Below are 27,542 nucleotides of genomic sequence, written 5' to 3' on the forward strand. Positions count from 1 at the left end.
ATAATATTATTCAGAGTCAAGTAATGTCAGGATTTGTCTGCTTTTGGTGATTGCATTGAAGGAGAAGTCTGCTTCATAAGAAAGTGCTGAATGAGGTTGTGCATGGGTGCGTGCGTGTGTGTGTGTGTATGAGATATGTTTATGTGTTTTATGGGATACATACTATAAATTATATTACATACTCTATACCACAGATACACTATAAAACACCTTTAGCTCCTGTTTTTAGAAAAATTTAACTTTTTCAGGTAGAATATAAGGCTAGCAACAGCAAATATAATTAAATAAAAGGTTCACAGGCAAATAACAGACTCTAGCCATAAAAGCCAACCAGAAAATAGGTGCAAAAGTGGAATGCTCTTTGTGAACTGTGTGATTCAGTGAAGTTATCTTGCAGATTATTTTTATAGGAATCTTGTGCTAGAAATTACATATATTTAAAGAAATACTGGATTCCTATGATTGAGGAGGGTACTCAAGGGTTTTTTTGTTTTTTGTTTTTTGTTTTTGTTTTTTTTTTTTTTCTTCTTTTCTGTTGGGAAGATGTAGATGTGAGGGGAGGGGAATGGTGGAAGCAATTTTCCAAGGTCTCTACTGGCAAGGGCATTTTGGAGGAAGCAAATTAAAATTCTCAGGATTGGAATTTTATTCATGCTGCCCTTACTGAAAAAAAAAAAAATGCACATTGAGCCTAAAAATAGAAAAGATTTACAATTAGTTAAAAAAAAAAAAAAAATAAGCGGCTTGCGTACCCTTTTGCAGAATGTACAATTCTATTCCTGGAGTCAGGCCACCGTGCATCTGGTCCAAGATGGTGCAGTTACCAGAGGCGAGGCTGAGCAGCTTAGAACAGAGAGAGTAGTAGTCATTTAATCCACCAGGCTATTGTATTTTCTTTGGCAGTTGGTTAATTTTCCCTCCGATGCCAGAGGTGCAGTGAGGACCAGATTCACCTGCCTAAGTGAAAACAGTTGTGCTGGAGGAAATGCCCAGAAACAGAACCCTTTATGCCTTAGCACTTCCAACAGTGCTCCCCACAATCACCGTGGCCAAGTGGACAACCATGGAGGAGTGAGGACATCTGAGTTGGGGCCCCAACCCAGCCATGGAACTTGGTGCACAGTGCTTGGTGTTGGCTCTTTGGCTTAAAATACATTTGCAGGGATCAGTATACTTGCAGCTGTGCATCCAATGAGATTGAAAAAAACAACAACACATTAGGCCCCACATCTGTGGGGTTCAGTGTTGGTCTCAAATAGCTTTATCGAGGAGCATTCAGTCCATGTGGGAAGAGAAGATAAATGCACATGAGTTCACCAGTAGTCTAACAGAGGCCAAGAGTCAGTGCCTTCATTCACACATAATAGAAACCCAGTTGAAGTAGCTAGATGCAGTCTATGAAATTGTCAGCCCAAAGTTCAGGAGATGGAGATCTTATGAAATGATTTCACCTTGACCTTGAAGAATATACGTCATATTTCTGTTTGGAGGGTCATACTTCACACAAGAGGAATGTCAGAAACAATAATATAAAGTTAGAAAAACCATGTCTACATGGTTGGGAAGGTGTCCATTTGGCTGAAACTGAAATTTTGTAAAGTTAATTCTGTGGAATCTGATATTGATTGTTTTTTACTGTTTTGACTATTGGACTGCAAGGCAGAATAAATCTTGTTTTCATAATTAGGAGCCTTGTGAAAATTTTGGGTAGTGGAATAATGTGTTCAGAGGTATAGATTACAAAGTTTAACCTGGTAGTAATTTTAGGATGAACTGTGTAGTTATAGGAGGTCAAAAGCAAGAAGACCAATTAGGGTGATATCACCGTAGTTCTGTTCTGGACCAAAAAGTATCTTCTGTGACCATGGATCCAATGAATTCTGTCATTGTAGAGCTGGAAGAAGCCTTGACAGTCCTTCTGGTATGTAGCTAACAAACGCCAAATCTGAGAAGTTAATGAATTTTCCTAAAGGGAAATACCACTCATTGGCATCACATGCCAAAGTTCAGTGAGTGGAATGAAGGCTTACGTGAAATTTGGTAGGGTTCTCATTCTTGATTGTGCCATCTCCAGATTAGTAGAGAGGCAGAAACCTACCTTTCCACTGAACTCTCTGTTTTTCCAGGAAAGAATGAAGGGGGAATCATCCTGGAAAAAAAATGTGGATAACCTTCTAATACGAGCAGGGGATAGAGTACTCCCTGCCTCAGGGCTTGAATCATAGAATGAGGACCGGGGCATTTGATGGGTGGGAGGAGAATGGGCTGCCGCCGTCAGCTGACTTGGCTGGAAGTCAAGTGGAGAGGGTCTGGGGCCGCTCAGGTGGGTCAGTGATAGGGAAATAATAGCTGGCAATCACCCATATGAATCCTGGAGCGTTTACTGCGGATGAGATGCCGCAGTGAGCACAGAGGAGGGCCCTGCCTGCGCGGGTGCCAGCAGGCCCGCTCCTGTATTTGCCCAGGAAAAGGGAACTTTTATCCTTTCGTGGAAGGATTGCTCATCCATGTTTCCGTGACAGCTGCTCTCGCCGCTGTGGCAGAATTCCCAGCTCTGGTCTTGCCTCAGCGCGAGGACTTGCTCTGCCGGATGCTTTTCTACGCCGATGTATGGTGAACAGAATCCCCAAGCAGAAGGTGCTGTCTCTTAGAAACAGTCTTCTTGAGGTGACAGCTCCTTCCGCCTCACCTGTGAACAGAATCCTCCTCTCCTCCCTCTTTCCTGGTGTCCCACCCCCCCTTGTCTTCTCAGGCATCCGTGCCCTCTTTTGCACATACTCTGCCACTTTTGCCAACTGTACTTCCCCCTTATTTCCCTGCCATGGCTTTTTCTCTCCTTCAGTGCAGGAGACTTTTAAGGCCCCGAGGACAGAGTCTGGGTCTCTGGCTTGCGGGATGGAGCCCATATGGGCTGCGGTGCTCTGCTCTGCTCGGCCTGCATTTCATCTTGAAGGCCTCTGTACCCAGTGGAGGCTTTTTGATGTGAGCATTTTAGAGGACTCAAAGAGTTTTGCTGAGCAGATTGTCCTTTCTGGCCCAAGATAGAGTTTTACTGGCCATCAATTCCATAGCAAATCAGATTTAAAAAACAACAACAACAACATCAACAGCTTTTAATCAAGGAGAAATGCATATGGACAAATGGCCTCAGAATTCATAAAATCGGGACTTTTTTTTTTCCCCATGAGAGAAACCTGCCAGTGGTATGAAATGCCTAGCCAGTTGCCAAGAGGTAAAAGCTTTCTTGAAGGGGAAGGGAGGTTAGGAACCCTAATCCCTCTGAAGTCCTAAAGAAGTACTACTTAGGTAGCCTTTGTCTGGGGCCTTACATGGTATTGCCATAGCACTAGCCTCTTGGGCTTCTAACAGGTCTATGTGAGGACGTGCCTATGGAAAGCCTTGGAATTTCCAGAAAAATAAACATTATAGACCTTATGGAAATTTTACGTCAAATGGACAGGGCGATACTGATCCCATAAAGTCACACCGCTTAGAATTCTTACAGAACCGCAGTCAGTCACTGTGGACTCTATGAAGAATTCATGGCATTTAGTGTAGAAGCACCAAAATGGTGCTTTCCTTTGTTTATTTATTTTTTATTTCTGTAATTAAGCAGTAGACAAAGCAAACATCCTGTGCCTTCTTTTTGTTTCTTTGCACTTGGAAATCAAGCAGGTACTGGAAAACAGAGAGAGAGAGAGAGAGAGAGAGAGAGATCTTCACATTGCTAGTTTCCTCTCACTTTCTTGCCTCAGTGCAGGAAACCACCCAAGGAAGGCTTAGCAGCAGGCTGAGCCTGCCAGATTACATCTTTATTTTAATTTGGCAATAAACTAGTGTACAAACTGTGCTATAAAACATTGCCTCCAACGGCATCTCTCAGTCTGCCTTAAACACCTCACTAAACATGATGTGTTGGGAAACATTTGAAATGAGAGAAAACAAAACGCAGATGTGACTGAAAGAAAAAAATGGGAGAAAAGTGTAAGAATATGCATACACCTCCGTTTTGCAGGCCACCGTGGGGGGCCCTGGACTCATGGCCTCTCCATTAGGGGTCACCCCACAGGATCGATTTATAAAGGGGAGGGTCTGCAGGGTTTGGAAAGGGACATGAACAGTCCTGAGTAGCTCGGGAGGAGAGGCCCCCTTGCTCTGCTTATCCAGGCTGGTGAAGCTCTGCCGGTGGGGGCCTGCTGCCCCTGACCCCTTTTCTCTGGTCCTGTGCAAGTACTTCCTCTCATCACGCCTGTGGATGTCCAAGTCCATTGAGGCCATGAATGCAATTCCCATTCCCCCAAGCAAGAAATCGAACTGAACAAAGCGGCCGGGTCTGAGCTGTGGGAAAGCAGAGAGCAGGTGCTCGTAAGACACTCAGAAGGGTGGGGGATGCAGAGGTGTCAGGAAGCTCAGCCGGCTGTTCTTGGAACAAGGGTGGCTCGCCCAGTGTCACCGGACCTTCGCGGCTTTTCAAGAGAAGGAATCCTGCTTCGTGTGAAATGTGATATTTTCTTATTTTTAAGCATTTATAACTAACTCAGAAATTTAAAAGAGAAAACTGTGCAGGGCAAAGAAACCTCCTCTGCTGTCTTGCATGGGTCCCCAATCATTTTTTCGGTCCCTTCTGTCTTTCCCATCGTCTTTGTTTTTCTCCTGTTCATGGATCTCCCTATCAGTTTTATTTTAGGAGATGTTAAATTGTTTTGTGAATTTAAAAAATGCATCTAACTGGAGTGATCAGTCCTGTGGAGGGAAGACAAAACCTTTAAGACCGTTTGGTGGACCACCCCACGCTTTGTGGCGGTTGTAGGATACTCAGCAGTTTATATTGTTCCGTTTATTTTGGAGCTCTGTGATTCGGCAGTACAAGGACTATCATGTGGGGACCTGCTTGATTCCTCTATATTCCACATCACAGTTTATGAGAGAAATAAGAAATCCTAAGGCTTGCATGTTAGCCTCACCTTCAGTGTTTTGGTATTTATGTATGTGTGTAAGACACACACAAAACCAAAACATGGCTTGCAAGGGAGAGAACACATTTTGATAAGGAGTCTCTTTCTACAAATAGCTGAAACTCTGGGGTGCCTTGGTGGCTCAGTCTATTAAGTGTCTGCTTTCGGGTCAGGTCTTATTCCCAGGATCCTGGAATCAAGCCTCACATCAGTTCCCTGCTCAGCAGGGAGTCTGCTTGTCCCTCTCCCTCTGCCCCTCTCTCCCACTCATGCTCTCTCTCTCACATAAATAAATAAATTCTTTTAAAAAAAAAAAGTTGAAACTCTAAATATTACCAGCCAGTGTTCTCTGTATGAGTGAAGACGGACTTTGAGTTAAAATGACGTACTGATAGAAAAGGAAAATTATACTGCCCGTGTGTTTGATAGCATACCATAGAATTTAGTAACTTGCATAAAAGTAAATTAAAAAAAATACTTCTTGTTTCATATCCATTCTAAGGAAAAACAATAACAGCAGCAACAACTTCTTTCCATTCCTTTTTAATCTTTTGTATTTCTCCTGACTGGTCCCTCACAGAAGGCCATTGCTGATCACAATGACTTTGGATGCTGAGAATTCCCTGGAAATTATGATTGCTTTAAAAAGGAATAAATGTTAGCATTTTCCAAAACTCAGTCATACTGGTTTCTCACCAGTGCTAGACAGTCCAGAAACCAGGTAAGAGCATGAGCTCTCTACTCTATCAGGCCCTGCCAATGGCTGGGGACCTCCGACATTTCATTGACCTTTACTGGTTCTCCAACAAGACTGTGTGAGGATGCTGACATGATGTACATGAAACACTTAACACAGAGCCTGGTACAGAGCCAGCTACGTGGAAATGCCAGCCAATGCATTATTCACAGGCCTGAGAGATAGCTGACCTGGTGTGGCGTAGCTGGGTTTAGACACAAGGCTGTCTTGCTTATCAGTAGTGTCTTCCCAGTACCTGAAATCATAGACACTTTAGTCAAAGTCAAATGCCCTCTTAGCGATCAGTCACTAAAAGGTACCGTGAAACCAGAATGAATGGAGCAAGGAAAAACCAATACACGGTACTCAGAAAATATTGATTATAATAACAGTAAGCCATTAAATATTAAAGCATTTGTCTTCACAGTAGCTCTATTTGTTTTTTAATAGACCCAGCAGCCCCCTAACATCAAAAGGGCAAGATTGAAATAAAAGAGAAATAGATCCTTGAAATTCAGCCCCCTGCGGATATTCAAATAATTTCTGCACAAGCACAAACACTTAGGAAACTGATATCTACCCAATACCGTCATGTTTCCCCAAGGCACTGCATTAAGTAAAAAGGCACTCAGTTATTTATAAGAAATATGTTGAGCATTATATTCCATGCTGATTAGGTAGGAATTCCATGTGCTTGAAATTTCCCAATGTCAGAGCTGATTTCTAATCTCATGAATATGTAAATAACTTCAGTATCCAAGTACAAAACTGGCAATTAGAGTGGAAACCGGGGAGCTTGCTAAATGTCATCCCAATGTCATCCCAAGGCTTGTTTATAAAACAAATTCTCAAGCTGAAATGCCATCATAGGTAAACAAGGGAGACCTCTGTTCCTCTTAGATACCTGTCTTACCAGGTTGTATTATTATTCATCACTTGCAACCTGGAACACTTTGCTCTACCTGTTCCTAACCATTTAAGTGGAATGGGCTGGAAGAATAAGGAAAATGGACATTTAGAAGGAGTCAGTGGGCTCAGGCACAATTATGCTATTTGGTAGCTCTTTAAGCTTTGAAATATAGATAGTTACATTTTAGCTTCTATGGCTCCTTCGCCTGTTCTTTTGATCTGTTCTGTCCACCAGTTCTTGTCTGAATGGATTATGATATGTCCTTAATGATGGCACCAGTCTGGAAAAGTTTGAAGGACATTGGATCTCATAAGAGAAGATGGATCTCTTTCCTTAAAAAGCTCATGGGGTGCCCGGAAAGACCTGCCTCTAATGGGGGCCCTTTAGAAATCTAGTAATGCTAGGATTTCCCACATTCTTCCATGACAAGAGCGGTTGCAAGCAATGATGTTGCCAGGAAAGGGAGTGATTTGGGGAGGAGAAAGGCTTGGCCTTGTGAGTAGACACATTTTGTGAGCTTATGACTCTATGGTTTTCATATTTTTAAAAAAATGTTATCTTGTCCAGTCTCCTATCAGGAGTACAAATTACAAATGGCGCAGTCATTGCCCCAAGGAACCCAGAGGTCAAGATCACATAGCGGGCAAGAAGAAGAAAACCCAGAAGTCATGTACCTCCTAAAATTGCCAGGTTCCTTTACTGATATCAGTAAAAAAAATATATATATATATATATATTTATTTATTTGACAGAGCCAGAGATCACAAGTAGGCAGAGAGGCAGGCAGAGAGAGGGGGAGGGGGGGAAGCTGGCTCCCTGCTGAGCAGAGAGCCCCATGTGGGGCTCAATCCCAGGACCCTGAGATCATGACCCGAGCTGAAGGCAGAGGCTTAACCCACTGAGCCACCCAGGTGCCCCACTGAGGCATATTCTTAATATAAAATACTATTAAATGAAGAGGCACCAATATAGAACTTCAAGGCCTCGCTCTCCAGACTTGCTTACCTCCAGTGCCTGCCTGGCTGATCCCACTACAGACACCACTACAGGCATGATGAGAAAATATCCCAGGACAGCAGGACATGAGGTCTAGGTCTAGGTCTAGGAAAGACCACGATAAAAAACTTTCAGCCTCAAAGGCTGGGAACTGGAAGCCTTGTCTAGGACCCTTCCTTGCTTTTAGGATGTCTGGAAGAAAAGGCAGTCTCATCTGCCTCTCCCTGTCATTCCTTCCTTCCTTGGGGTCTGAGGACAGTCAGTGAAGGCTGCTGGCAATAACCTGTAGCAGAAATGAGCGAGAGAGAGAGAACTAGCATTGACCTTTCACTCTGTAGCAGGCGTTCTGCAAGGCCTTTCACATCCAGTGCTGAACTTCATTCTTAGAGCAAACATTAGAGATGTTATTGTGCCCATTCAGCATTTGGGGAACCTGAGGCTCTACGGAATTAAGAAAATTTCCTAACGTGGCCTGTCAGGCGATTGCTAGAGCCATATTATAGCCTATGTTTGAATGTCTTCCCACTCCGTCCTCCCTGCACCATCGATCCAAACACCAAAACCCTTTGCCTCCCTAGAAAAAGCAGTGTGATTTTTAAATTTTCTTTAATTGCCATTGTTTTTCCTATATTTCTATAATGATCTCTTTCCCATCCCACCTATCATGAGAACTGCTCCCTCTGACAGATGCTGCGGCCCCCATTTCCAGAGCTCATTTCACAGCAGGGGGAAGGACTGTTGTTTGAAGATCACAAGGGAGATGAAGTGAGGGTTAGGAGGTACCCGTGAGCCAGCAGGAAAGCACCCATGACTGGCTCCTAGGCACCCTGCACCCCTCGCTGTGATAGAGTAGATTCTGCGTGTGAAATTTCCCCCCACCCAAGAGGAGTGATGGGGGCGTTTAGAAGTGATCCACTTCTGGTCAGATATTTTTCTTTTTCTTTTTAAATTTTGTTTTGTTCCTTTATATTTTTTAATGGTGTCTCTCTCTGCTGTGGTGTGGCACCTTCCAGCTGGGCCATCTCTCCTCCCTTCTGTCGTCACCGTCCTGAGGCGTCTGTCTTTCGGAAGCACAGTTCTGGTGACATTCCTGTTGTGTTTCACAACTGTTGAGCTCTCTCATCTGTGCACTTAAATAATGGTGGGATCCTATGGCTAGTGAGGGCTACTCATTGATATTGAGGGATTTGTAACATAAACCCGATTTCAGCTTCCAGTTGTTTTATGTATCTTGTATTTATTTCTCCAGCTATATTAGATAATCTTTAAGGACCAGATTCCATCTTACATTTTTGTGTGTGTGGCCCTCGGTCACATATTGACGCTTCCTTCCCAGACAGCCTCAGTTCCATATGTCTAATCCTCTAAGCCTGCCTCAAAGTGCCAAACCCAACTGTGGGGCATGTGACAGACTTCAGTGACAGCTGGGGAATGGCCGGTGACAAATTTGATAAATCCAGCCACAGGAGAGATGGATGGAGCCAGCGATGTGTCATCATTCCTGCTCACTTTTCATCAGCAAAGGCCAAATATCCAGCCTCGTGCTCTTGTCCTTTGACCTCGTCAAGGTCCCCACGAGTTTCACTAGGATTGCATGTGTCCGGCCCATTTTTCTTCTCTGCAGGCAACCAGTCAAGCTGGGTCTCTTGTAGTTCCCAAAAGAAGAACAAAACACCACCCCAGCTTTGCTGCTCTGTTTATTTGCTCACAATGACCCATTCATTCTGGAACATGTTTTGTCCACAGTTATGTTAACTATACTCCAGGCCCACCTTGAAAGCTCTGACAGACGCCCACCTTTTTCTCTCCTACATAGGCTACCATAGTACCCTGAACAACATGTTACACATTATTATTCTAGGTTGTCTGGATACTCCCTGATGAGCTAGTCTTTTCTTTGAGGAATTTTCATCTGCTGGGGATGGGAGAGCTGGTCTGTGATGGCCATCATGGTTCTCTCACCTTCGATCCCTGAACCCAGCAGCCGGAGAGAAGACTCAGGCTAGCACTTAGTGAAGTTTTATCAAATTATTTTGGGTACCACAGGATGTGTTTGTCCTGTAGAGTGAGTTCAGTCCTTCTCCTGTGTGGTAGAACCAGGGCATTAGAACATCTTTCTGATGACCATAGATTTCTGTGGATGGATTCTCTTCCTGTTGAAGCTAATGGAGGACAGAGCTTGATGTTTGCTGTGCCTTAGGCCTGGCTTTAGGAATTCATCTGAAGTCCTCAAGGTACCATCTCTTTCTTCCTAAAAAGAATTCAGTAACAGCCGTGAGAACTGGAGAATCATGAGGTAGATGAGTGCTTTGTACCCAGGCCATCCCCAGGGCAGTATAAGGATGAGGCAAGTAAAATAAAACTGGCAGGGTTTTCTGCCAGCCTTCTCAGGAAGTGCAATTTGCAGGCCTCCTGCCTGTACAATGTTAAAGGCAGAGAAGCAAAAGGGAGTGAGCAGGCAGCCTTGAAAAGAGCCCACGGCAGGAAGTGTTCTGCCATCATGGAAGCCTCTTAAGGAGTCTTTGTGGGGGAGACCCAGGGACCTACCTCCTGCCTGGGAAAGTCTCCATGAGGAGCTTCGTGGGGAAAGCACTCAGTTCCATCAACCAAAGATTTAAGACATGTTCTCACTCCTCCCTTTTACCAAATTGTGTTCTTGCACCAATTTCCTAGTCGCAGAAGAAAATCCCTAACGTGTACCTGTCTGCCTTGAAAAGGGGGGCTACGTTGATATGACTTAGAAATATCGAGAAGAAGAAATATTGAGAAGAAGCGGGCGGTGATGGGCACACGCTTTTGCATCAGATAAGAAAGTTGCATTTCTCTTCGAAGAAAGATGCTACTCTGCTAGGGTTTCCACCTCCACGTGAATGAAAAGAAGATGGAAAACGAACATTGGCAACAGCTGCTCTCATACTCCCGCTTCTCTCACCCCGTCTTGGTCTGCTCTAGATCAGGAACACTGACCTATGCCAGTGAATCTCACTGTTTCCCACTTTGCCCCCCAAGCTATTTTTCTGCCTGTGGCGTCCCTCTTTATCCTCCCTCCGAGCCTGTGCCCCTAATCCAGCTTGCGGCTGGCAGCCTCCTGAGGATGGCACCAGAGATGGCTGAACAACTGGTGAAAAGCTCCTCGCAAAACTGACCCTGGCCATGGCATCCTTTGCAATTAATTGTATTTTTACCTGCGCTCTTCTTACAGCAGACAAAGGCAGACGGCGAGAAAACAAGCCAATGTGAGGGATGTCTAAAAGAGAAAAAACAAAACACATTAGTAAAGAAAGAGGGAGAGAGGGAGGGAGGGAGGGAGGAAGAGGAGGAGGAGGAGAGACACCATTCAGGAGAGGAGCATGGCAGGAGGGAGGAGTACTGACAGCCCTGCACCAGCATAATGACAGCTTGGAGGGTCAGGCCCTGGGGCTGACAGTAGATCTTGAGCTTAGGCGAGCATTGGGTTTGTGCTCATTAAGTTCTATTTACTGAGGCAGGGAAGCAGTCTCGGATAGTTTAGGATGAGTGGAGACAGGAAGGACTTTCTGCCTTGCATTCTTAGTCAACCGGAATCCTTTCCCTGTTTCCTTTCTAAAATTTCCACTCCTCCAAAAAACTTTCCCCGGTTCTTTGTACCAGAGTTAGCACAACCAAAACAAAACCAAAAACTCTGCAAGAATGGTGTTTTGGGGTTCATGATAGAGGTTAGCTGATGGCTGTTGCCCTCCTAAAACTAATTCATATATTCTGTCTTCCTCTCCCTGCTCGCTCTCTCTCTCTCTCTCTCTCTCTCCCCCACTTTCTCTCTCTCTCTTTCTTCAGCATTGCTGGAGAAAGCTGCTTTGCTTTCTCTGATGTGACAGATAGTAATGATAGTTCTCAGTTCTGTGTTCTGACAGTCAAAAGAAACCTTAGAGCCAGAGACAGAGAGGGAAATAAATCTTATTTAGGTGCTGCCAACACTATGAATGTTATTAAAGGACGTTGACTCGTTTTGCAAGAAAAGCCTTCCACTGGCAGCTGAGACAGTGTCATTGGGTAAAAGGCTTTGATCCTTTTCTCTTCTTTGTGGCAGAGAACTTGGCTGTCAGACTCTGCAGGTTTAATTAACACACTAATTTGAGTGGCTGTGAGTTGTTGTTGTCTCCTTTAGGTATGATACCAGGCTGGACAATGGGGGGAAATATTTGAAGTAGTAGATAGAGCATACAGAGCAGCTTTGGCTAAGGGCAAATTGCAGTATACTGATATTTATAGTTCTGGTTTGTTCATTTGTTTGTTTTTTAGGTATAAGCCTCTACTATGGTTCCATGGAAATAAGATCTATTCCCCCGATAAGTTACCTTTGTCCACCCACTGGGAAGCCTGGATACTTTACAAGATAGATTCATCACTGGGGAATTTACATGGTACAAAACTGACACTTTTCTCTCCCTTGCCCAACTACTATGTGTTAGATATTTTCTAGAAGGAAAGGATTCCCAACACCTATAAACTTCATAGTCTCATCGAAGGGGCAGGGAGGGGTCTCTGATGTTTTAGAACAACTTCTAGAAAGGAAGGAATTTCTGCTGTGCATTCATAGATGGCTCTCTTGGAAGGTTACTAAGAAAATTAAATATAAATACGTAGCCTGTAGCTTGATACCATCTGCGGAGCCATGGAGATGAGGCCACAGGGAATTTTGTGTGTAGGAGAAGGTTCATAGAAAAGGCCTATTTTGGTGTGGGCCTAAAAAGAAGATGGGCATTGGGGTTAGGCAGGTCTTAAAACCACCTCAGCCAGAGCGGGGAGCATCAGTGGAGAAACAGCAGAGGAAGTCTGTTCGGGTGTGAATGAGAACGTGAGAAGGGGAGTCCAACAGCACTAAAGGATTCCTCTCGAGAGAGAAAACGGGGCGGTGCGGGGGGGGATGTCACTGAGCTGAATGAGAGAGGCTTGGTTTATTGGATTGTCTGGGACACCTACTGCTTGAGGGGCCTCTGGGTGCTCACAAATAACAAAGCGGCCCCTTGAAGAGGATAAAAACAAATATCATGGGACATACCTGACTGGTCCACAGATTCTGAATCCAAGCCTGGGGGATCAATTAAAAAAAGACATAGAGGAAAAAACACACATGGATGCCGGCACCCGGTAATTCCTCACAAAGACAAATTCTGTGTGGGAGGCAGGGACGGAAAAACCTTGGTGTCACTGTATGAGCCCTCAGAGCTAATATTTGATTTTCAGGGTATATGTGAGTCCAGCCTCATGCACAGAATTGTCATTATTTCAAGCCATCCTGATTCTGTTACATTTGCATAGATCTTTGTATATTAATAGAAATATTAACATACATTTATATATAGAGATGGGCACACACAACAGTGTGAACTCTATTCTCTTTGTTTTTTCTTTTTTTTAAGTTTAAATTCAATTAGCCAACATAGAGTACATCATTAGTTTCAGACGTAAAGCTCAGTAATTCGTGAGTTGCATATAACGCCCAGTGCTCATCACATCATGTGTCCTCCTTAATGCCCATCACCCAGTTACCCCTTCCCTCCCCTTAACCTCCCTTCTAGCAATTCTCAGTTTGTTTCCCATACTTCCTATAGTTTCTTTCTTTTTAAGATTTCATTTACCTATTCGACTGAGAGAGACACAGCAAGAGAGGGAACACAAGAGTGGGAGAGGGAGAAGCAGGCTTCCAACTGAGCACGGAGCCCGATGTGGGGCTCGATCCCTGGACCCTGGGATCATGACCTGAGCCAAAGGCAGATGCCCAACAACTGAGCCACCCAGGCACCCCTAGTTCCTGTAGTTTCCCATGGTTTTTCTGCTTCTCCGAGACTTCCCATTCATTTCACTTTAAACTCATGGGAAGAAGTGCAGCTATGGGCTTAAAAAAAAGATAGAGCAAGGGGAGAGGGAGAGGCAGATCCTCCCAGACACAGGTGCTTGCTGCTGTTCTGCAAGTCTGTGTGCTCGGGCGCCAAGTGTTTGGGACATGCTGGTAAACCAGAAATAGGACATGAATACTCCAACCGCTTGGGTTCAGAATTAAGAAGGAATGTGTTGTCCCATCCCTTATTATCTCTGTGAGGGGAGCTGCCTTCCCATCTCTCCTTAGCACCCTGAAAAGGAATCAAGCATAAAATGTACCCAGTCATGACGGAGCAGAGAAAAAAAAGTAAGACTTGAAAGAAGAAGCCACAGATTCTCCATGCCTGGATGCCCGAATACTGTGTAGTCAGAGCCAATGGAGCTGCTTGGTTAGGAATCACATATTTCAGTTTCCTTGGGGGCAGTGGGAGGCTTTAGAATGAGTTTTGATCCAATGGACACAATATCATATGACGCTTTTCCAAGGGTTGGTATATAGTCACTCGAGCTGACCTGTCCCTTGGACTTGCCCAGTGCCTCTGCAATGTGGGTGAGTCACTTGGTGAGTCATTTGACCCTTCACTGAGTGCTGGCGCTGGAGGGGACAAGGCTGGGCAGTCATGGTACTCAGGATTGTATGACTCATTATCCATTCACTGCAGGATTTGGCGAATGCAGTGGTGGAAGATTGGGGTGTCAATACGTTACAGACCAGGCACATAGTAGAAAGGAGATAGTCCAAATGATATTTATCAAATCAGTAGGCAGTAGTCCATGCGAACCAGAATGCCGGGAGCAACAGGTGTCTCCAGGCTGCCATCAAAGGACGCGTCCATGGAGCTGTAGAGATTATTGGAGAAGAGCAGAGGTGTGGAGTGAGCCAAGATACGGAGCAGGAAGTAGGAGAAGAATTGTGTTTGGAGGGAGTGGAGCATGTGGAGCGTTAGACCCTGGCCTCAGCTGACTCTGCACATGTCCGTGAAGCACCCCTGACTGACTTCTGAGTCTCGTGGAGTGATACTGCCTGGTCGCCAAGAGCCACATATCGGATTTTGCCCTTCTTTGTAATCCATGCAGTGATCTGTATAGGCTACATCAAGTGGCATGGCTGACTTTGTCACCAGGTAGGACGGGCATGAATCCCCACTCGTTCTCATGTTTGGGGGGCATGTGATCTCCGACAAATGATGTAATCTTCCTGAACTTCAGCTTTCTCAGTTGTAAGGTGGCGATATTAACACCTGCCTTGCAGGATGTATGTGAGGAATAGAGACGGTATGTGGCTCATTCTCCTGGCACATGGCAGGTGCTCAGTAAGCAGTAGGTACTACTGTGGTGGTGGTGGTGGTGGTGATTAGTATTGATCCAGCGAACTAATATTATGTATTTAATGTACTGGGGTCAAGGTGCGAAATAATTTCTCTTCTCTACAGTTATACAGCTCTGCTGAATTTGGGAGAAGGTGGCAGCTTATCCAGGAAGGGGTCGTACCTAACAGGTTCTACTGGTAAGTCTCATTTTATGTTGTAGCCCATTAAGGGATTACCTAGTAAATGAGCGCTGGAATCTTCTTCTCACCCAGATCTCTCTCTTGAGATCCGCCCACACCCCCATAGGGCAGGATGTGAGACTGGAAGAGTCAGCATTTCAAGGGAATGTTAAAGCTGTGCCTCAGATGACTCAATAAGCCCCAAATAGATCATTGAGATTAGTGAATGACAAGGGCTTTGTAACAGCTGTTTTGTTATATTTTGATGGGACTTGTGAAATAGGCACTTAAAACATTGTAATACTGGTTTTTATTACTAAAAACATTATACACACATTTGTTACATGTTCACATAAGGGTTTTCAGTGTAAATAAGTAGATCCTTTTAGTCTAAGGGTGGATCTTCCTCCCATTCCCGATTTCACATCTCCTGGGTCTCCTCATCGTACGGGGCACAACCGGCATTCTTAGTTTCTTATTTCTCCTACCGTAGATGTTCTGTGAGTTACCAAACATGTATATATCCTTAGCGTGGCCTGCCTGCTGTTAACACAACACCATCGAGTTGTTAGCTTAAACAACACATTTATTTCTCATGGTTCTTGAGGCCAGGAAATCCAAGGTCAAGGTGCCGGCAGATTCAGTTCCTGGTGAAGACCAGGATATTGGAGAGGATATTGCAAGATGTTTTGGAGGATAGTACAGGATATTGCCGAGGGCTGCCTACTTGCTGTGTCCACATGCAGGGGAGAACAACAGAGAAGCAGCAAAAGAAAGAAGGAAGCAAAGAAAGTAATACTCTTCCTTTTCTTTCTTTCTTTCTTTTTTTTTTTTTAAAGATTTTATTTATTTATTTGACAGACAGAGATCACAAGTAGGCAGAGAAGCAGGCAGAGCGAGGAGGAAGCAGGCTCCCCGCTGAGCAGAGAGCCCGATGCGGGGCTTGATCCGAGGACCCTGAGATCATGACCTGAGCTGAAGGCAGAGGCTTTAACCCACTGAGCCACCCAGGCTCCCCTATATTCTTCCTTTTCTTTACCACCTGTTCCCATTTCCCCCCTTCTCCCCGTTTAAACTAGAGGTAATTTTTTTTTAAAGATTTTATTTATTTATTTGACAGAGAGAGAGATCACAAGTAGGCAGAGAGGCAGGCAGAGAGAGAGGAGGAAGCAGGCTCCCCGCTGAGCAGAGAGCCCGACGCGGGGCTCGATCCCAGGACCCTGAGATCATGACCTGAGCCGAAGGCAGTGGCTTTAACCCACTGAGCCACCCAGGTGCCCCTAAACTAGAGGTAATTTTGACATTACCTATCAGTTGCTTTTGAATTTGCAACCTAACCTCTGCCAAAAGATATGACTCTACCCTACCTGACCTAATCTGCCCACAGAAAGGATGCTTAGGTTATTTGTAGATGTCTGCTGGTATAAACAGTACTGCAAGAACTAGCTCAAACAAGAGTTTCAGTATCTCATGTCCACATCATTCAGAATCATTGGAACCATGACTTTTTAGGGGCCAACAGGCTCCCTGCACCTCTGAAAGGTGTCTCCCCTTTACTCCTCCTGAAATCACACTGCCTCTACAGGCACCTGCTAGCTCCCCACACCAATCCCAATTCTCTCACTTCTAAGGGTAATGCATTTTCATCTTTCTCGTTTTCAAACCTGCCCTAAAAACCCCCGTGGGAACTGAAAGCCAGAGGAACTGCTTTAGAGGAATCTCTTAAAATGCTTGTGAAACTGCCTGAAAAAGTAAAGGACAAGTCATTTGCAAACAATGGGCTGAAAGATAGCACCTAAAGAATTCTGTATGGAATGATACCTAATTTTCCACTACCAGAAAGAGATGTTTATAACTAAAGAAGGATTTTGGTGCACAAAAGCTGTTCACCTCTTTCCCACTGCTGCTCTGGCTCACCAGTGGCGGAGGCTTGCTCTCGGGGTCCGCGTTGGCCTCGGCCTTCTCCAGGAATTCCGCTCTAGCTGTCACGGAGTCTCCCTTCTCTGGTCAGCGAATTTCCTCTCCTCCTCTCTTACTCACCTGGTCACTTGTACACGCGACACCTTGCACTTCTGTATGTTTTGCCTCTAAAGCATAAAATATGTATATAAAATTTAATATATAAAATGTATAAGGTCATTTTGGAAAGAGGGTCCATGTTTTTTGTTTCTGTTTTTGTTTTTCATTCTGTCTTTACCTGGGGCCATATGGGCAAAGAAAGAGTTCAGAAAATAAATAAATGAAGGACGAAAATAAACTAATGGTGTCCGCCTAATTTAACCTGGAAATGGAGTGGACAGTTTACCTGTGAAAAACTGTAAGGGACCAGTCTTTCCAGTCCTGATTCCAAAGTGACTTGAAGTGGCTACCTGTGGTCCCAGCAAAGTTTCCATTCACAAAAGGACTGGATGGACATGTGTTCCTACCAGTAAAAATGAAGAAAAATATTGACCAAAAAGATAGGCAAGAAGAAAGAACTGAGAAGGCAATATTTTCCATGTAGATGGTTACACGGTATGCAATATTTTCCAGCGCGCTAAAGGTCTTATCTACACGCAGCACTGTGAGGTGAACACGCCCTATCATTGCTTTGGCTGGTCCTAATTGCATACGTTCTTATCTGTTCTTTGAATAGGGGTCTTTTATCTGAAAGCCTGATGAGCAAAGCCCTTATAATGAAATGTCATAATATCATTATCTTTATAAAAGTGATTGTGGATGAGTTCTGATTAATCTGTCTGTTAAGTAAAACAAATAATGCCCCTCCTTCTACCTTTGAGAACAGAGAGATACATCTTCTCTCTTCAAGCCCTAACATTGTGATAAGCACATTCAGACTTAAGCTGTTTAATTCCCCTAACAGTTTAATGAAGTGAGCCTTGTATTATCATCATTCACAGATGGGGAACTTATGGCATGGAGAGGTTAACTAATTTCGCCAAGGTCACACAGCCAGAAAGTAGCAGAGCCAGGATTCAATTGCAGGCAGTTTGGCTCCGAGGTCCATGCTCTGCTAAGTCAGTGGACTTCTTTGCCCCTTCCTCTTGGCTTTTTTTTTTTTTTTTTTTTTTTTTTTTTTCTGGGCTGGGGACTGTGAGCTCTGGAATCCCAGCCCATTCAGGCAGATGAGGAGAGAAAACCTTATGCTCTTTTGGCCACACTGCCTGCATGACTGTTTCCCCAACGGGGCCTGGCAGATGGCCCCCATGGGTTCTTTAAGCTCTGTTGGTTTTTCCAGAGAAGGCATGAGACCTTGTAAATTGCACAGTGCACATGACTGTTGATGAAAATCTCTTGATCTCTGGCCACATGGTCTATATTTCTGACTGAGCAGCTTCCTGGGGCTGGCAGCTGAGGTGTCAGTCAAAGCAGTATTTATTAGACTCACTCCTGGAAACCAATTGCTTCAAATTACACGGGAACTCTGGGGCTATTTAGGATTACTCAGCAAGCTTAATTAAAAGAGACCCCCTTTAATCATTTTTGCTTGGAGCCCGGCTGTGGGGGTATGGAAAGGACTGAGGGCAACTTTGCTAGTGATAAATTATCTAGCGTAAATGCCTCTGGGTAATAACATAGCATTTCCCACAGAGAAAAAGGAAGATGAGTTCATGTCGTCTTTTCCTCATCACCTGGTCCACTTGAGAAATCCCTATTTTGGGTAGCAGTAGCAGTGCCACCTCTGAAAGTAGTTGATGGCAATTGGAAAATAATTCTGGGACATAAGAGCTTATTCTTAGGTAATCACAGTAGTTGCTGTTCATACTCCCATAACTAACATAAATATGAACTTTCCTCCAAGGAGCTCCTATTGTTTTTAAAACAGATTTACATGGATATATAGCAGCTTATAAAACGTGTCTTAGTACAATATTGCCCTTAATAGAGTAGGTGTCCTTTTTATTTAACTAACTGTGATAGCAGTCTTGTTCTTTATTATGTCAGAAATCAATCACACTGGGGGTACAGCCGCAGATTAAGGGGCTCAGAGATACTGAGGTGTGGGCCCCAACTTTGCCATTTACTTAGTAAGAGGTCACGGGGAACTTATTCCTGTGTGCCTCGGTTTTTTTTCTCTGTGAAGATAATTAGTACCTGCTTCATTAAATGAGATGTTTCTCGTGAACTGGTTACATGCCTGTCACCTAAGAATGGTATTAAGTGCCCACTGACTAATAGTAATAATATTCTTCATAGTGGCTGACCTTCTATACCTATTAATTTTGTTTCCCCTCCCTGTTGGCTTCATTCTCAGATTGGTTTTCTCATTTGTGGCTATGATGGACATTATCAGCCTCAGTCTACTTTCTAACAGTTTAGAAGCCCCATAAAACCAACCTGCCTCTTTCCTTATATGTCCAGGGACTGAATCTTAGTGGTCAAGGCTACAGAAGGCGGTACATTGCTCATGTAGGTCAGGGACCTGAAATAGGAGGTGGCGTTGGGTCCCAGTCCAGCTGCATGGTTCAAGGTTAGGGGAGAGAGGATTGCTAAAAAAGAGAAAAACAGGATTCTGTTATCATCCAAAGGGAGAATAGATTTTCATTAGGGAAAAAATACAGATGGGAGGACTAAGTGTCCGCAAGATAAAGTCCCAAAATGGGGATTTCTTTTAAGTTACTAGAAAGGTCTGGGCACATGATAAATTGTGTCATTTGATCCTTATAACAAGATTGTGAGGTAGGGATTCTTATCCTCATTTTGGTGAAATAGAAAAGTGATATATTTTATCCAATGTAACACACATGGTATGTAATAGAGCCAAGTTTTGAAACTCAGTCTGTCTGGGCCCATGGCCCTTGCTTGCAGTAGTAAAAAGCAGCCCTATATTTAACATTTTTTTTCTGACTTGCACCCCCCAATAATAACTGTTAGTTTAACAGTTCAGTAGAGCAGAGCCAAGGTTCTGCTTTGACTTTGAACAAGAGGGCATAGAGTTGAATGATCAGTGGTATCCAAAATACTTGAATAAGGGAAGGTCCTGCCAAGAGCCAAATTCACTATTTGATGTGCTGAATGTGGCCTTGTTGGGATCTGTTTCAACTTTTAACAAGGCAAGGGGAGGCAGTGTTCATTATACACCACTCAGCAATCTATTATCTATGCAAAAGACAAGGCAATCTTAGAGCTGTTTCACTTAATTAAAAAGAGGTTCAGACTTACCTTATTGATTATGTTGTTCTGACACATAGGGGGCTTGCTGGAAACAGGGACAGCTGAATGGTGATTACATATTTTCTGTGACTAATTCACACACAGAAAATTAAGAGTTGACTCAACAATGAGCCTTTGTATTCTAGAATGCCAGCCCTGTTTCAGTTCGGTCCCTCGGGGGCACGTGACAGCTGTGTTTTGCCGCAGAGAGGTACGGGAGTACTTGCTAGTCCATACTCAGTGCTTCTGAGCGGGGATACACATTGCCATTCATTGCTGTGATTCGGTGCCAGTCCATGTGAATGACTCCCCACTCCATATCTTTGACAAGTCCCATTTATTGAGCACTTACTGTGTGCCAAGCCCTATGCTCAGTGCCTTGCACACACTCTTGCAGTCAATCTTCAAAATGATCTGAGATAATTAAGTCATCAGAACCTTTTCAAGATATGTGACAGAAAAATGCAACCTATTTTAAGATAAATAAGGTTGTGTTTTTGTTGTTGTTGTTGTTGTTGTTGTTTGTTTTTAAGAGAGATTGCCTCATGGATCTAGACAGTCAAAAGGTCCAACTTTATCCAGACTCTGCTGGATTCAGAGGCTCATTAAGTTCATCAAACCCTGATATGTCAGCTCTACCCTCCTCAATGTTAGCTTCACTCTCGGGCAGGCTCCTCCTTCCTGGTAGTCTCTGGCGGCAGATACTTTCCCAGATTTACTTCAGTGGAAAAGAAAATACCTCCTTGCTTGGTGCTCCGCAGAACTCCTGGGATGAAGTCTCACAGAGCTGGAACAGGTAACATGCTCACATCTAGACCTGACGGTAGATCCAATTCCAGTAAACCACATAGACACAAAGTAAGGAATGGCGCTGGCCTAGGAAAGACTGGGGATCTTTTCCCAAAGGAAGGGAGAAGATTAATGGGAAAACATCAACAAGTGGTGCCCATTGCTGGTGTTTTAATTCCCATTTTTAGATGAGAAATAAATAAGAAGATAAATAAAAAAGTAAAACCCCGGATAGGTTAAATAACCCTGACTAACGTTATGTGTTCATTAGTTACAGCGACGGAATTTCCACCCAGCTATGACCGGCTCAGGAGTCTGTGTTGTTTAAGCACACTCTCTCCCCTCTGGTGTACCTTCGCAAGCCCCACCGTGTTGGGGACCAGGGAAACCTGGCTTGACCACCAGCTTTCCTTGAAGCATTTCTGAGGACCCTTCTCCACAGAGCCGCCTTCCTACCCAGAACCGTGCTGTTAGCAAGTGTTTCTTTCCACCTCCCTTCCATTAGACCCTCCGCCCAGTCATTCACGTCCTACCTACCTGGCCCGTTGTCCCTATCCACCATTCTCTCCCCTAACCTCAGGCATAAGATGCAGATCCATAAACTTTTGCTGGTATTATCTGGCTATGTCAGAAAACATCTCAGGACTTGGAACAGTTTCTCTCTCCGATTCTGACTCCTTTCACTACCACTCATTGCTACTGGGCCAGTGTGAAGGTTTTTTTTTTAATTTTTCCCCTTGTTCTTTGATAGTTCGTTTTGTATATACCAGGTCACCATGACCCTTCGTCTTCCTCCTTTGGATATGCTGGCCATGGAGCATGGCATCTCCAAGATTTCTAAGCCATTCACACCCAAGGGACATAGAGGGTGTGGTGTGAATTGGCTGTTAAGTCTTTTCTCTTTTCCTGGATGGGTTTAACGGACTCCACCACAGAATCCTCTGCACTTTTCCTTCCCCGTGTCCTGCAAAGTGGAAGAGGGCTGGAGTGTAATGATATATAAAAATAAATAGAATAAATTTAATGAAGTAAACTAAAAATGTAAAACTCTACGCTATCAAAATAACTAGAAAATTAACTGTACTGTAGTAGAAAGGGAGTATGGCTGTTTTCGGAAGATAACTTGCTTCATCCTTCACCCAAAGCTCTGAAGCAGGTCTTTGTTTGCAGGGAACCTCTTAACAAACACCATCACTAGCTTTTAAATTTATGCTGAGCTGGGAGTGGAACATCTCAACTATTCACGATCAGATTTTTCTTTATAGGCTTTTGTATTTCTGTACGTCCTGTGTCCCATCCTTAACACTTGAGCCATATTCAACTTTGTTCTCTTAGTTTCTCTTAAATGTGGTGTTTCCAATCCCCATCACTTCTACCTCCGTGAAGTTACACCTGCCCACTTCCTCTTCTGTTCTCCTTAGCATTACCCCGGCTTATTAGGGACAGTGAAAAAGCCCTCTTCTTCTCATATCCTACTACTCCCTAAGGAATCTTGCAAGCATTTCCCTGATCAAGCATTTGCCTTGATCTCCGTTCCTTACAACATAAATCAAAAAAGAATAAGAGCATAACTAGATTCTTGCCAATCTGTATTTGAATGCCCCCCCCTTTTTTTTTTAACCTCCCCTGTCCCATACTCTGAATTCTATGGGCTAAATTCCCCCAAAAGCCAAGTAAATACATATATTTTTAAAGGCCAGGTAAATGATTCTAAGCAATGATTAGTCTATAGACCAGTCTATACCTCTTATCTCTATGATTTTATAGATACCCCCACCTGGGAATAAGCTGTCCTCGTTTTTTTTGTTTGTTTGTTTGTTTGCTTTTTTGTTTTTTGTGTTTTGTTGTTGTTGGTGGTGGTGGTTCTTTTTGTTTGTTTGGTTGGTTTGTTTGGTTTGGTTTAGCAGAGTTTAAATTTTAGCACTTACTATGTGTTAGGACAGTTATGGTCTTTGACTACAAAGATAATGGATGAGGATTCTTGTCATCCTTAGGACCACAGTAGTGGGTCTTTATGGCCTTAACGGATTTCCACCTTTACCCTTGGAGACTTGTTTGATTCATGCTTCTTGTTTTTCTAGGCAAGAAGAATCTCTTTCATTGAATTTAAATGTGCTTATGTCACAAATAAAATGCAGCGCGTCATAACATGTGCTGGACTGCGGGTCTGTGTATGTGATTGGTGGGAAGAGCACAGGCTTAGAGGCAGCCGTCCAGCTTCAGACCCAGCTTCGCTAGTCACTAACTGAGCAGTCCTGAGAAACCGCCTCACCTGCCTGAGCTTCAGTTTCCTTCTTCCGAGGCTCACTGTGAGAATTAAAAATTGACATATTATCATAATCATTATTAAGTAACTTAGCACTTAGTATGTTCTGCACATCCATCGTTTTATTTCCTCATTTCCTCTCCTGCTAATAGATAGTTCCTTAAGGACCTGTCTTGAACATGTTTCTATTGTACGTAAGTGGAATACTAGAGACTTGGTGTATGCATGCGCGCACACACACACACACAGAGTACTGAAATTCTTCGAATACACATGTGTATATGCACACACATAAACCCACAGAAACATCCAGATTGATAGACATCTTGAATGGTCTTCATTTGTTAAATCGGGGAGCCATTAATAGATGACCTGTCTTTCTTTCCAGCATGAAAAGGTTAGACTCCTAAGCCATATAAGTACATATTGAAGAGGGAAGAATTCTACAACAGTAAAAAGAACACTTTGCTATGCTGTAGGCTGTTTAGGAAGCCCACAGGCTGTCCTGTGAGATCTGTGTAAGGAGGGATGAAGTGACTGCCGCCTAGACTGCCCAAACTGATGGGTCCTTTACACAACTCAGGGTATGGGGTTCAGGAGAAGAGCCTCTGACCCCCCCTTCTTTGCAGTATTGACTTGATTGTTTCTTCTCTTAAAACGCTCCCTTGGCCTCCCAGTTCCTAACTCCCTACCTTGTGAGCTGAACCACATCTGTGGTTTGGGTAAAGAGTGGGGAGAAGTGGCAGGAAGTCATTCCTAGGATCACATCCCAAGAGCTGCATGGGGCCTTTCTGGTACCTGGGCTGTGAGTGCTCGATAAGAGAATTTTCATTAGCCTTGAGGGGCCTGATGCTTTATCCATTTTTCCCCCCATTAATGATCTCCACGTGAATGCGGTTTTCTAAATCCTCTTGTACTTTTCCTCCACTTTGTGATCTCTCCCTGTAATTAGCAAGTTTTCCCTACAAATTAAGTTCATTTCACCCTGCTACCGCCTGTGAGCCCATCACTTTTCTCATTGCCTTCATTCACTAAGTGGCCACCATTGATCTCTGTCCTCCTTATCTTGATGATTTCCTGTCTCCCTGGGCTTCAGCCCCTCCGTCCACAAGCAGCTGGGACTCAGTCACTTCTCTAGATCCCCGCTAACAACTACTGTGGTAGCAGAGTGCAGGGGATGGCGGCAAAGGAACGCAAAAGAGACAGGGGAAATCCTCATAATTACAGCTTCTAATTTAGAATAATATTAAAAGAAATTGACTTACGCCCTAGTGATCAGACCTCACTTAGCCTTCAAGTTCAAGAGCCTCTGGGTTTATACAGCGTCTGGGTGTGTGGTTTCTCTTGCTCATTCAATCACGCATCACCTTTCTGTGTTAACTTCCAGCGAAGAAGAGATGGTGTTTAGTGTTTAAGAGGGAGCACTCTGGATTCAGAAGGACTTTGTTAGAATCCTGTTTTCAAGGGGTGTGACAGTGAGCTATTTAATTAGCTTCTTTAAGTCTTACAGTCTTCATCTGTGTATCAGGCATCATTGTACAGTCCTCCTTATCTACTTGTCAGGATTAAAATGGGAAGTCAGGTTAAACTCCAGACCCATAAAATACATGAGTGAATATTAACTGTCATTTAAAAGAGGAAGAAGGAAGAATTGGGCATTCGTTTCAGGAATGTGACAATCTCATTTTGATATCCAGTTCCACAAATTTATATTTTCAATAGGATTTTTTTTTTTTTTTTAAAGAGAGAGAGCGCATGTAAGCAGGGGGAAGGGGCAGAGGGAAAGAGAATCTCAAGTAGGCTTCATGCTTAGTGTGGAACCCAACACAGAGCTTGATCCAGTGACCCTGAGCTCATGGCCTGAGCCAAAATCAAGAGTTGGATGTTTAACTGATTGAGCCACCCAGGCACCCCTTGATAGGTTTTTAACGCAAAGATGTATTTTGCTTTTCTGTTGCCCCAGAATCAGGAACAGTGGATAAATCAGCTTAGCATTTAGTTTTATAGCTTCTTAATTACCTAAAAGCCCTTGTTACTTAGTTCATTTAATTTATATCAATTGAGTGAGTAATTTTGAGCTCTAACTCCTGGCTGTGAACCTACCAGAAACACAGTCCCTGACCTCGCGGGGTTTGCAGCTGCCGAGGGGGGCCTGCAGTTGAGATATCCGTCTGGGAGCTTGTAGCCATACATCTGGCCTGTGGCCCGAGGGCACAGGGCTGGCAAAACGGAAGAGTAGCTGGCAGGAAGGCAAGAGGTCAGACCTGGATTTTGTCACTGCCTCCCTGCACCTTGCACCAAAACAGCCTTCAGAATGAACTGGCTGCTGCTCCCCTCCTGTCTTCCACATCTCACGTGTATTTCCTTTTGGTCAGTTCTAGTCTGAAAGTATCTGGACACCCTGGGAAAGATAGCTATAAGTTGGCCAAGGCAATCCAGGACAAAGTCACTGCAGTCTAACCCCTTGAAAACTTGGTACCTAATACATCTTGTAAAACCATATATAATCTGCAAAGAAAAACAAAAACACAGTTATGCTTCAACCTACAAGGGTGGGATTGTCCCTCATACAGTCTCAAACATGATAAATGCCTCCCCAAAAGATGAGAAGAATTTGCATATGTCACATGGTTTTTGGGTGATGTTCCTTTCCTAGCTGAGTCATGCTTCCTCTTTTTATATTCTGTAATCCAAAACAGTGAAATGTAAAGTCAGCCACTGTTAGCACATCTCATGTTAAAACATTGAGAAGGAGGAGGAGGGAAAAGGAAAAAGAAGATAGACACACAAATATATATTCGTATTAAATTATAATGGGGGATCTTCCTGGGAAATGGCTTCTAAGGAAATGATACAGGGAAGTACTTGGAACACTGCCTGACACACACCATACACCATCAACTCTGAAATCCCATCAAATGAAGATACCCCTTTGCTTTCTGTATTGTCAAAAAACAATGATAAACTTTATCATTTCGATGATTGTAAGATACTGATTTAAGAAATGTTAAAATGGAAAAAAAAAAGTGAGCATTTTTGAATTGACAAAATAGGTACTCAATAAATGTTTATTGAATACATGAAAATTGGAAAACGAATATGGGGATGAGGTAACCATAGATACCTCTTTTCAAATCAAAAATTAGGTGAGGTTGTCTTAGTAGGTAACTGATAAGCTATGGGATGGAAAATTCTAAACAGAATGGTAGAAAGACACAGAAATCAGCTCATTTGCCTAAGTAGGAGGGAGAGGCAGAGGAGGCAGAGGAAGTTCCTAAAACCAACTCTTAGATTAGAGAATCCATGTAGATGGCCAGCCAGCCCTGATGCGTCTGTGAATGTGTTAAGAATTTTATCAGAATGCTTAGAGAATTTTGACGCTATCCATCTGACCTCCTATGAGTTGCAGAATCCCTTCTACATAATTTTAAGATAAATGGCTGAAAAAGTCCTTTGGTTAGAAAGGAACTTTGTCAGAATCTCTCTTTCTCCGAAGAGAATAACCAGAGGAAATGGACCTGTCCCCCACTGTTTTTTATTGTTTGGCTCTGGCACTTAAAACATCAACATCTCTAAACAAAGCAATTCCATAATTTAGAGAAAGCTGTCAAGGTTTTCACAGGCCTGGCAAGATGTGCCCTGAGGTGGAGGACAGAACCTGCTGCAGCATTTATGAAATTTATGCAAAGGGTTTTCCATGAGCGCCCGACATTTAAGGCAGATAAATGCCAGAAGACAAATTCTACCAATAATTGAATTACAAAGCCATCATCATGTGCTGAACAGAGCAATTCTGTGACTCTACTGTGACAAGAAGAAACTTGTTAGAATATTTATGTGCCTGGAATAGCTTCTGCGTCACTAACCCAGGGAACAAACTAGCTCTTCTAGAATGTTCCTTCTATGAGTAGTTAGCCTTCCTGAGTAATTCAGTAACCAAGGAAGACAAGGTGCCTAAGAGAGGAACCCAAAGCAGACACAGCCCTATAGCCACATTGGCCACGGCTTCCCATTCACCCTCACACTTCAGCATTCCTAGGCCAACATATTTGTGTTGTCAGCTACAATCAGGCTCTTCCCCTAGTAACCAGGGCAGCCCTAGAATTAGTAAAAACCCTGGCTGTCCACACTGTTTTCTACTTGTAAACAAATAAAGAGTAAGAACATCTAAATAATAAGAAGCATTTTTCCAATCTTACCATTTTAAAAATAGGATAACTTTCTTTTTTGTGATGATTAAAATCTGTGAATCATAAACTTAAGTGTACCTGAAATGCTACAGTGGTTTACCTGCTTTATGTGATAAAATGCCATGACCCATCCATTCCATGGAGTGACAATGATTTAGAAAGAACAGAAAGGGGGTGCCTGGGTGGCTCAGTGGGTTA

The 27,542-nt window shown here is 43.6% G+C and overlaps 1 protein-coding gene across 5 annotated transcripts in view; it reads left to right on the top strand.

Moving 5' to 3' along the window:
• The window catches only part of SORCS1 (sortilin related VPS10 domain containing receptor 1), a gene marked incomplete at both ends in the record, with an annotated part of 503,495 nt that overhangs the window by 326,551 nt on the left and 149,402 nt on the right, over positions 1-27,542 (top strand). For all 5 annotated transcript variants that reach the window (XM_080823332.1, XM_080823334.1, XM_080823333.1 and 2 more), the window contains one exon: positions 14,890-14,963. In XM_080823332.1, the coding sequence (XP_080679458.1) occupies positions 14,890-14,963 (74 nt within the window). The remainder of the gene's footprint in view (positions 1-14,889; positions 14,964-27,542) is intronic.

The sequence above is a fragment of the Martes martes genome (genome assembly GCF_963455335.1).
Source record: "Martes martes genome assembly, chromosome: 14".
Taxonomy (NCBI): domain Eukaryota; kingdom Metazoa; phylum Chordata; class Mammalia; order Carnivora; family Mustelidae; genus Martes; species Martes martes.